This window comes from Phoca vitulina, unplaced genomic scaffold (genome assembly GCF_004348235.1).
Source record: "Phoca vitulina isolate PV1807 unplaced genomic scaffold, GSC_HSeal_1.0 scaffold10, whole genome shotgun sequence".
Classification (NCBI taxonomy): Eukaryota; Metazoa; Chordata; class Mammalia; order Carnivora; family Phocidae; genus Phoca; species Phoca vitulina.
In genome coordinates, this window is record NW_022589713.1 from 37,009,318 (window position 1) to 37,021,353 (window position 12,036).

The window sequence follows — 12,036 nt, forward strand, 5'->3', positions numbered from 1 at the left end:
ATTCCCTGGTATTTTCATTAGGTGGCAAAAAATTGTTTTTATTTTTATTTAAAACCAAAGTAAATAGCCATCATTGGTACAGATGTAAGATAGTGCTATAAAATCAAATTTAGTAGTCTGTGTATAATTACAAAGAAAAGGTTTTAAACATAATATCAAAGTATGGGAACTTCATTTATATGCAGTTTCACACAAGTCACTAAACAACCACTTACAGGGCTATCTATTAAAAATAAAACCAGCACTTACAGCGGGCCTCTTGAGTCCCACACCCAGTGTGCCACAACTACAGTGCCAGGAGGCAGACTCCTGCCCAACAGGAGACAAGGAGGTGTACACAAGGATAGGCCAAGTAAAAAAAAGTAAAACTGTGACAGAGGAACAAAAATAAACGGCATCTGCCATGTCTAGAGGAGATCTATAATGTAAATTATATTTATCCATTTAACAAGAATAAGCTGCAGTATGGTTAGTGAACACTTTTCACTCATCTGAAGTAACAGAAGTCCCAGTAAAAATATGGTAAAGTTGGAATAGAAGAATTAAAAATACTTTTATAATTTTAGAGCAAGAAGCTCAAGCAAAGCTATCCTGCAAATCATTTACACTCCTTTTCTGCAAAATGTGATTTATAGATTTTATACCATAAAAGGCTTAAGAAAAATGCATCTTACTTGAAATAGTCACATTTAATTAAAAGTCTTAAATTGGATACAACAATGTTAAAATAGAGTATCTTACAGCAAACTAATACTATCAAAAAGTTATAACAGCCACACAGAATCAATTATTCAGAAGTAGTACTCATAAAGTACGCTTTAAATTCAATTTCAATTGAACTTAAGAGCTCTTGCCCAGTTCTTTAGAAATTTCAAAGTTTTCTATTTTTATTTCACCTAAATACTCATGTACCAAAATAAAAAATCACAGTTGAGATAGGTGAGTTGTGTCTAAATCCATGCCTTTACCTACCCATGGGGAAACACCGGTATGTTTCCCAGGGACATTCCAGAAAGTACTGACACCGTAAGACAGTAACTCTGGGATCTTATTACAGCCAAGAAAAGGCTGAATCACCAGTGCTGTAACATCATTCCCAGAATTAATCTTTCTGGTGGTAGTAGCTCCAGAACAAATGACTAATTCAAAAGGTACTGACGTTTCATGATATCTATGGGTAGGTATAGATGGAAATACCGTATTATTCACATGTCTTTTGTCAAAATTCCTGAAACTAGTAAGATATATAGATATTCAAATGCTCTTACACTATTACCTTTCTCATAATATTTGACCTTAAATTACATATCCCAAGTATCACATGCAGGCTTGTAAGCACCAATCTATTGAAAAATTATTATAATCAGTGCTAGTAAAGTCACACTGCTAGTGATTTTCTCATAAGAATGATTACGAAAATTTACAGGGTATGACAGAATTACCTTGCTGAAGTCAACAGTACTATTTTCTCTGCTTCCTCCACCTCCATTACCTTTAATTTCTCCACTTTTACTATTGTCCAGGTTTCCAGGTGCAGACTGTGGAGAGGCCAAAATACCTGTATTTAAGAACCAAAATATTCCAAATTAGTAAGGAGAAAATTCACTTTGTAAACTGACTCTGCTCATATTCTGAAAGTGATCATTTATTAAAAGCAAATGTGCAAGGTTAAAAAAAAAAAAAAGGTGCCAAGTGTTAGTATCATACCAGCAAGACTAGAGTAACATTTTAAGCAATAATGAAGCTGTATATTTTAACATTTAAAATAATATAACTGGAATTCACAAAAACAGTGGCCTTTTGCAAAAGGAAGGAAAAAAAAGTGAGTAGGTGAAGAACACAGAAGATGGAAGACCTGAGTCTGATTACACCACTACAAACACTCAGGGAATGCACTTTCAATGTATATAACACACATGCCAACTGCAGAGTTTAATGATGCCAAACTATACTTGGCATACTTACATCAGTAACAACATTTATTTTCTGATAAACCCTAAATGCAACTCAGAAAATCCAAAGCTCCATCAACTAAATGTAGGTTAAATTTATCATAATCTTCCATCATAATGATTTCCTGAAGAATTTCATTTCTCTTGGGTAGTATTTATGTGCTACCATTATTCCTAAGAAGTACAACTTGAAAATACGATAGCAGGGTGCCTGGGTGACTGAGTCGTTAACTATCTGCCTTCGGCTCAGGTCATGATCCCGGGGTCCTGGGATCGAGCCCCTCATCAGGCTCCCTGCCCAGGCGGGAAGCCTGCTTTTCCCTCTCCTACTCCCCCTGCTTGTGTTCCCTCTCTCCCTGTCTCTCTCTCTGTCAAATAAATAAATAAAAAATCTTTAAAAAAAAAAAGAAAAAATATAATAGCAATGTTTTTACAATAAAGTGTTTTATAATCAAACACACCTGTGTTGAAATAAGCACTCTCTGCCACTTTGTATCCATATGACTTTAACTCATTCAACCTAAAAGACTCAGACAAACCTGTAAAATTAGCTTGTTTAGATTACAGATAATACACGTTCTATCATTAGTATGCTCATTTCAAGTGACATTCAGCAGCAATATTTCACAACAATAAAATAACCTAAAAATAACCTGTAGCCTGTGACCAACTGTTATCACTACCAAGTTTGCAAAAAGTTCAAGTCTCAACATTTATAATGTACGTAACACAGATTTCTACCATTAAATGTATCTCATTTTTTCAAAACACGCAGGATACTCTAGTTCAAGAATATAGATTACTATTGCCCCAAACACTGAGCACAAGAGAAAAGATGCTAGGCTGAACTACAACACACTCGACATTTTAACTCTGCCACTCACAATGATCTAGCTACCCACAGAAATTCAAGGGATGCCTGGATGGCTCAGTCGTTAAGCGTCTGCCTTTGGCCCAGGTCATGATCCCAGGGTCCTGGGATCGAGCCCTGCATCAGGCTCCCTGCTCCGTGGGAAGCCTGCTTCTCCCTCTCCCAGTCCCCCTGCTTGTGTTCCCTCTCTCGCTATGTCTCTTTCTGTCAAATAAATAAATAAATCTTTAAAAAAAAAAAAAAGAAATTCAATTAAGCAGTTTGTGCCTAAATCCTATAAACTTTAAAGTTAATATTGGTAAAGTTCCTGAATTTTAAGCACATCAGATATATCTGATGCATCAGAGGGAATTTTCACTTTTCTAGAACACAATATAACTAATAACTGAAACTAAGTCATTTGGGTTTACTGCTTAAACTCAATGACCGAAGACCTTTGTGATAGTCCCTTCTCTTGTTAAATATCTAACAGAGGATGTTACCATGATCCAAAAACCTAAGTATAAAAAGCGTATGTAAACTGTTGGGGTGGCTGGCTGCCTTGGTCGGTGGAGCGTGCAACTCCTGATCTTGGAGCTGTGGGTTCAAGCTCCACCACACTGGGTGTAGGATTACTTAAAAATAAAATCTTTAAAAAAAAAGGATATGCAAACTATTTAGCTATATGTTCTGGAAGTGTTAAACAATTCTGAAATAAAAACTATGTGCTAAAACTTATCTCATTTCTCACCACCTTAGCTTAGCAGAGCAGTTACTATGAGCCTCTTCTTTGATCTTTGTCTCTAAACTTCCAGAATGGAGTCCATTCCTTTATTAAAATACATGCCCAAGTAGGGGGTAAAAAAAAAAAAAAAGGCTAACCAGTATTTTTCAGCAGCTTCCACTGACCTCCACACAAGAAAATGAAGAGTATCATTAAGGTCTTCGTGTCAAGTGCAAGTGACCATCAATACATATACTTATAACTACTAAATGTATTCAATCCGCAGATGTATAATCAAAAGAATACATATGCAATTTCCTAGAACAGCCTCAGCCCCCAGATTTTGGAGAGAAGAGTAGAATGAAGACTCTGGGGGGAATATAAGGATATAGTGGGAGTGGGAAGAAGAAATGATGTGGAAACTCAAAACTGATAAAGTTAGAGTAGGATCTGAAGTCATTTGGCTAACTGGTCATCCTAAACCTATTAGAACTGGCATGCGAAGTGTACGTTAGAGTTTTTCATCATTATCTTCTCTATGTAGTCCTTCCCAATCTCAGCTAAGTTAAAGCTGTATTTCAATCAGTAAAGGAAGTCTCCCTGCTTGTACAATAAATCCTGGTGCTCAGAATTAAATGAGTAAATTCCCCAAAATTAAAACTATCACTAGCACAGATAACTCAGAAAGACTGTACTTCTTTGCTTTAAGAAAAAACAATGTCTGTATATATAAAATCAATACTAGGATTTAAAAATCATACTTTGGTAAATCTATTGTTTTACCCTTACAATTTTTCTCACAATAGCGTTATCTAGAGAAAGATAAATCAAAGATACCAGAGTCTTCCACCACTCTAAGTTTGAAAATAGTAGTTGGAGCAGTGGTGCACAAAGAGAACATTCTGGCAATATGGAGGGACATTTTTAGTTGCCACAACTAGGGAGTGCTACTGGCAGCTAGTGAACAGAGGCCAGGGATGCTGTCAAACATCCTACAATGCACAGGATAGCCCCTTATGACAATAGCCCCTTATGACTTTGGGTGTCCAGCCCAAAATGTCAACAGTGCCAAGGTTGAAAAACAGGGAGTCAGGAGATAGTTACAAATACTAAAACTAAGCTTAACTCTTTTACATGTAATTATTCTCCATAACAAAATAGGAAACACCACTTTCTTTTTTACTATGGCTATGAACAAATCATGATCCCATGACACAAAATCTGTAACATTAGTCTCTCCAAAATGATGCTAAGGCCACTTTCCTCCTGTAACATAACATCAGACTTCAAGAAAACTCAACCAGGAAAAAAAAACAAAAAAACAAAAAAACACCTCAACCAGGGTTTCTAGGTGCTTTAAGCACCAAAGGTAATTAAACCAGGAATAACATATAGCTGTTCCTCTTATTTTAATTACATACCTTCTATAGATGTCTTCTTAAACAGTAATTATGGGCTTTTTCTTGTCTTTAGAAAGTCCCTCTCTTCCCTCCATTCTAATTTCTTTTCTTTAAATCTCATAGCATACTTATGGCAGAGGAGAAAAAAAGCTTAATACTGTTCTTCAATTTTCAGTTAATTGCTACTTTTAACTCCTTAACAACATGGCCTAACAAGCTACTGTGAACCCATATGTCATCTCCTAGTTCCTATATAAAATTTATAATCCCTCATGGAAGCTGGTAAAACAAGAAATGTTCAGTATTACTGCTATGATATAAGTAAAAACAAATGCAAGGAATTAACTTTAAAATCACATCTGTTCAAGGAAAAATAGTAAGTCTTGCTGGTTCTTTTTAATTAAGACTGTTGATTACTTCTGAGTAAATAATTCTAGGTATTTCTTCCTTTTTGTCCAGTTACCTCATTACTATACTATACATTTTCCACGAGGTACTAAAATCTACAGTGAAATATACTGTAGATTTTGCTGTGGATAGATCTGAGTTCAATTCCTTGCTCTGGTCATTTATGGCATGATCTTAATAAATCTTAGTTTTCTTCATTTGTAAAATAGGGATTAACATGAACCTCATCAAATTCTTAGGAAAATTATAAATATATTTGAAAAGTAATAACACTGTGTGTAGAGCGCCTGGGTGGCTCAGATGGTTAAGCATCTGCCTTTGGCTCAGGTCATGATCCCAGGGTCCTGGGATCGAGTCCTGCATCGGGCTCCCTGCTCCTTGGGAGCCTGCTTCTCCCTCTGCCCCCTCCCCGTCTCTCATGAATAAACAAAACACTGCGTGTAGAACAAACTATAAAACAATGGAAGCTATAGATATGGTCATAATTAATGTTACAATGATTTAGCCACCATATTTTCATTTTTTACTTCCAAAAGTATGTATTTCTTTGGCAACTACAATGAGCCTGGAATATACTTGGTATGTTTGGAGAAATTCAATACAGAGAAGAAGTTTGTCATATAGTGGTAGGACCCTGAGGATTTTGTCAGAGGACTTAGGCTATCACTTACTAGTTGTATGATCCAGGGAGAAGTTACCTTCACTTTTCTGAGTTTCTGAAAATGGGTGTATCCACCTAACTCACACAAATTTTTATACACATTAAATAGGCTAATAGGGTAATAAACATAAGCTGCCAATGAAGTGTTACATGTTATCAGTATTATGAAGAAATGTAATAATACTTACATGATTAAAACCACTAACTAGCATTTATATGTCACACTGACGCTTAGCTGTCAGTAAAATAGTCACTAAATACTTCTTTATATGAATTGAGTGGAAAGATATACATGTTTAAATGTACATATAATTAATATATTATGAAGAAACAAAATTACCGTAACATATAACACTTAGAGGAATTATTAAACCTTTTATGCACTAAGAAACAATTTTTCTAATTCACAGACAAAAATATATCCTAGCCACAACTCCAGGATCTCTGGTCTTGAAAATTTCAAGGTCAATTTGGATTAAAGGTAGATATGGCATTAAACAGAGGACAAACTAAAGTCTATCCCAAAATATACTAGTCTTAAAATAATGATGATTCCAGATAGCCATTAGAGAACTTTGATCTTCTCAGAGACAAAAGGAGGAAAAGAACATTCAATCCTATTTGTGTTAGGAAGGTTAAAATATACTGCATTATTTGGACAAAAGCACCAAACAGTAGCTGAAAGACACATCACCTCATTGTAATTTATGTCCAGTATGTGTTCATGAAATGCACAAGAAGAAAAGCCACTATTTTTTAAAAATCATGGAAAATTAAAATATTACTTATAAAAATTTCTGTTTTTCTGAACCATTCAAATGCCTTTGACCTGTAAAATCTCAGTGAAAATTTTTGAAAGGGCTTTAAAGTTCTCTTTGTAGTCTTTTTATAACTTAAAAATGTTTAATACTTCTTTTCTACAATATACTAAAAAAGGGAAAAAAAAAAAAACATGCAGAAGTCAAAATAAATTATAAGCATTATCTACATATGCTGCTAAAGCTCTGTGCTGAAAGGCATTCCAAGTGCAAGTGATCCAGAGGCAGAAAGCACCACACATGGAGGATTTGAATAGTTGCCTGGAGTCATGTCAACATTTTCCTCATTCTTCTGCTCCTGGCCTTTCAGTGCTTCTAAATCTTCCTCGGGCGGATGAATTACTACTGTGGGAATATCATCACTGGCAGGTGAAACCAGTAGTTCTGGGGCCTGAAGCTGACTCTGTTGGGAACTTCTGGAGGTCACGCGACTGACGCTAGGGCTGGAAGGAGGGCTGTTTTGAGGGGTGGGTACTGGGGTTGTACACCTTGAGCCTGCAGGGCTTCCAGCTCTTGAAGAAGGAAGAAGATGACTGAGAAGAAGAGATAAAGGCGATTCTCCTCTCAATGAAAGGTTTGAGGCAGACAGACCTGTTCGCAAAGAGTGGTGGGAGGCTGAAAGGCCTTCCCCTGAGATAAAACAAATAAATGAAAAATGATAAAGTTCACTGCAGATGGCAAATAGACACACACACATAACATCAATTTACAATGTAAACTGCAAGCTTTAAAGCCCAAAATTAATTTCAAATTCATGCTATCAGAGTTAGCATGGCAATCAGATGTTTAAATGTTAGAAAGGCAATGAAAAGCTGCTTAAATTATACTTAGTTCCCTGAAGGTGTATCCAGAAAACAAAACAGAAAATAAGAAACAATGCAAATGATAGATGATGGGGGGCAATATTCTGTTAGTAATTAGAATATCCAATAATGTGGCTTTTGAAAAAAATCAAATGCAAAGTTGATAAACAATAAATAGCAAATGAGAATGTAATATAAAAATCTAAGAAATAAAACCCTAAACAAAACTTACAAGCACTGATAGCTTATATTTAGTGTATTTTTCCTACACTGTACCAAGCCGCTAGAGATAATTCTCTCTCACAAGAAAAGTCTACATCATCTATTAATTCCTAACTTAAAACTGATATCAACTCTTTTATTAGTCAGTACAGCATCAGCTACTGGTAGTGCTCTCGAGTAAAATTTTAAAACATAAGGCAAGTTATAGGAATTTTTTTAAAAAAGAAAAACATAGTGTCAACTTGAAAGGATATTCTTCAGCTCTCTAAAGATATTAATAAATGTCCTAAAATAATGCATCCATTTCTAATACAGCAGATAATATTAAACAAATACATACAATCTAATTTATCTAGATAATAAAATATTTCTCACCAACAATGGCAATAATGAAGTAAGTCTAGCATATTTCAAAAGGTTGTGCATACTTATATTTCAAACACCTGGTATTCTAAGAAGTGTAGCTTAGTGGAATAATTTTAGGAAAAACATGAGAACTATGACAATCAATCCCAAATGATCTAAGTTATCAAAGCCACATGCTCAAGAGATTCCAGAAATATTAAAAAGATGAACCTTAGTCCATAAACAACTACCATTTAGTTAAAACTAAAGCTATATGCAGAAAAACTGTTAAATTACAACTATAATACAAAAAAATAACATGCCCATGCTAAAATGGCATTTAAAAGAAAACAGCCATTGTCTTATGACTAAAAGGAAACAAACAGCAATCAGGGAATAGTCAGGAATCACTCCACATGAAGAATAAAGATTTAACAGGGTCTCTCTGAGTAAATGAACTCATTTCAGGAAAGTTGAGAATATACAGTACATGAAGGTGAAAAAGACATAAAATTTGACATCAATGGCTTGATTTTAAATTGAACATAGGTCCATAAGAGATTTCTTTATTCTTAAGGTTACTTAAATACATAAAGGCATCATTTTAAAGAGATTGAAAAGAGTTTTAATGGTCAAATATTCAGAAGAAAATGGACTTAAGAATTCTTGTCACACTGAGCTGCAAAAGATGATTACTGTCCACTTTAGATATATTAAACCCCATCCCATCACCAATGGCTGTTTGTTTATAGAATACTTAAAAGCCATACTATTAGTGCAGGGACAAAGAAGATGAGCAGAAAGACACTGTGGCCCATCATCCCCCCTCTTCACTCCAATCCTTGAGTAATGGTAGCAGCTAGGGGCAAGAAGGACCCTCATAAGCCAACTCCACCCCTTTGTACCCAGGTTTTGCAGAACCACTGTCATCAGAGCTCTCTCTGAGAGCCAAAATAGAACCCCAGTGAGGCATTCTTCTGCTTTAAAAAGAGAAAAGGCAGCGCCTCCAGGTGTGCCAGCCTTAAAACAGTCACAGAGGTGAATGGCTACAAGAACACTGTATCCCCACATAAGCCACCAGGTCCCACATAATTCACTGCTAGACTGTGAAAGTGCAGAGCTGGAAAATGTGGGTCTGTGCCATTCTCAATGGTTTGGAAGACATCAGGGAGGTCATCCCTAGGTTAAGAACAAATCATCCATAAAAACCTTACACAAAGTGATCAAAAAAAGGGTAGTCAAATCATCAAACCAACCCCAAAACATTTATTTATGCCCAGCAAATAAAGTATATTAGGAAAACAAACAAAAAAAAGCACTACGAAAAATCTAAGGTTCAAATCCAAGACTTAGAATTTTAAAAAGATTAAACTTACGGATCATAATTTATGCCTCCTTAATCAATTATTCAAGTATTCTTGACAAAAACAAAAAAGCAAGAAGTAATTCAGAATTGGCTATAGTGGTAAATGTGCCATTATAACAGAGTGAATACTTAATTTTTTCATCTGAATGATTTCTACAGATTAACTGTCATGTTATAAAGAATGATATTTTAGAAATGATATTTTTAAGTACAAAAATAACATGATTATCTTTTTAAAAAGAATAAAAGCGATAATAAAATGACCTACAGAATTATCTGGAAAAAATATCTTTCTGCCCCCAAATACTAATTGTAGTACACTGGAATGCTGTTAGAGTAGAAGTGTTAGCAAAACTGGATGCCACAACTTATCTCACCATTCCTTTCAAGCAAGTGAGGGTCAGAATGTTTCTTGCCTATATCTGCAAAAGATCGAACAAGGGGAATCCGACTGGTGAATCTTTTCTCATTCTGATGATGATGTCTCTTCAGAAGAGCTTCTCTGACATTCTCTCTTATAGACTCATCCAATTGGCCAGAGGCTATCATGTTGTCCAATACCATATCTATTGAAAGAACAATAACAGCCGTTTTTATTAAATAAATGAATACTTGGATGAATATAACATAAACCATAAATTGTACATGAAACCTTACTGAAAAATAAGATCTTTAAATAGTTCTCCAGAAAATATTATTCTCCTCTGATACTGAATAATGTATGCATAAAGATAAATATGTGCTGGAGGGGAGGTGGGTGAGGATGGGGTAACTGGGTGATGGGCATTAAGGAGGGCACTTGATATAACGAGCACTGGGTATTATATGCAACTGATGAATCACTAATTCTATCCCTGAAAGTAATAATACTCTCTATGCTAACTAACTTGAATTTAAATGGGGGGGGGGGGAGAGAAAGAGGAAAAAAGATAAATATGAACATTATCTAAGAAAAATAAATAAGTTACATGGCGACCCCTAGTTTTTATAAGTACTGTTATTTATAAAGAGGCCACAGTTCTACACTAATAGCCTTCCAATAGTTGAAAGTGCTTTCCTGATATGGACACAATAAATTCTATTAAACTCAATATTCAATAATATTGGCTTCCTAAGAATTGAAGGTATTTTATTGCCTCACTTCATATTTTTTGTCAAAACTATAGATGAGTATTGGACTCCTTCATTCAATAATTAACTATTTACTGAGTACCTATGATATGTTGGTAATATAGAATTCCCGCTCTCACTCTTCCAGAGGTAGAAAAACCAATGAGCAAATGAAAGGATAAAATATCATAAAGTAATAAATTCTAGGAAGATGAAGATATCACGCTGTGAAGGGGGTATGGTGAATGGAGAGACTGATGTAATGCCATATGATACATTATTGTAGTGATTGGACTATTTTTAACCTATAAAATATATATAAATATTTTAAAACAGTGCCACTAATTTGAGATAGAAGAGTCAAGCTTTCAAACCTATGAGTTTCCTCTGAGAGAAAACTGGAATCAACCTAACAGGTAAACTGTAACCTTAACACAACAACTACAGACTACCATACAAAGGGACCTTGGATTAGAAGACATTACATTTGTAAATAATTAAAATATTACATTGTGTTATGTGATAATTGCAAAGCCAGAGTAAATGTCTCCTAATACTCTTCAAGAAATCTGTATACTCACAGGGAACTGACTTTCATGTGAGATCCACAACTGTTTACACTTTCTAGACCCTTCTTCCTTCTCTTCCTCCTCCTTAGAATACTTTCTTTTTCCCTGTACCACCTGCTCCTTCTTCTCATGTGTTCAAAGTCTATAAATAAGTAGTAAATAAGCAGTACATTTAATGTCCTTGTGGACCTTCCCCAGATACCTTGGTCCAGAAACTGAAGAAACAAAAAGCTCTTTTCTCTACATTTCCAGAAACAGACTGCATATCTTGCTTATGGCATTAGTCACTTTCGTTTTGGTACTGTAGTTGTGCCTGTCTAGCTTAATCTTCTAGACTTTAAATTTATTAAAGACAAAAAGTACTCCTCATACTGTCCTACAGACGATAGAAGTTCAACACAGAGCAGTTAAGTCAATGGTCTAAAAAACCACCTCATTTTCCTTATTTAAATATCTCTAATTTCAGTACAAATTAAATATTAAAAAAGTCAAACTGCTATAACCTGCTATTTCATCTAGGGTGCTTGCTCTCATGTCCAGCATCACTGTTCCATTTAGGATGCAACTTCTTAGTTCAAAAAGACTGTGCAAAGAGAGAGTTGCCACATAAGGTTTACTCCATCGGTCACCGCCATCTTCAACATCCTCTTCAAATTTCAGCCATCTGAAATGTATAACACATAAAAATATTTTGTAAATAATGAAGATTTCATTTGCTTATTTTAATATGATAAACATACACTTGTTCTTTTAAAGAAAAACAAAGACCACCACTACCAACACAAAATTTGGCTACAATCATTTTTAC

General features: G+C 35.0%; 1 protein-coding gene across 10 annotated transcripts in view; it reads right to left on the reverse strand.

Annotated features, from left to right (window-relative positions):
- The window catches only part of SLC4A7 (solute carrier family 4 member 7), a 105,426-nt gene that overhangs the window by 44,077 nt on the left and 49,313 nt on the right, over positions 1 to 12,036 (reverse strand). For 3 of the 10 annotated variants that reach the window (XM_032408833.1, XM_032408838.1, XM_032408832.1), the window contains exons 5-8: positions 11,732 to 11,892; positions 9,927 to 10,115; positions 1,443 to 1,558; positions 250 to 309 (exon numbers count right to left, since the gene is read on the reverse strand). In XM_032408833.1, coding sequence (XP_032264724.1) covers positions 250 to 309; positions 1,443 to 1,558; positions 9,927 to 10,115; positions 11,732 to 11,892 — 526 coding nt within the window. Of the gene's footprint in view, positions 1 to 249; positions 310 to 1,442; positions 1,559 to 7,074; positions 7,444 to 9,926; positions 10,116 to 11,731; positions 11,893 to 12,036 lie in introns of all 10 variants that reach the window. The other 7 variants (XM_032408836.1, XM_032408839.1, XM_032408835.1 and 4 more) reach the window with 5 other exon arrangements.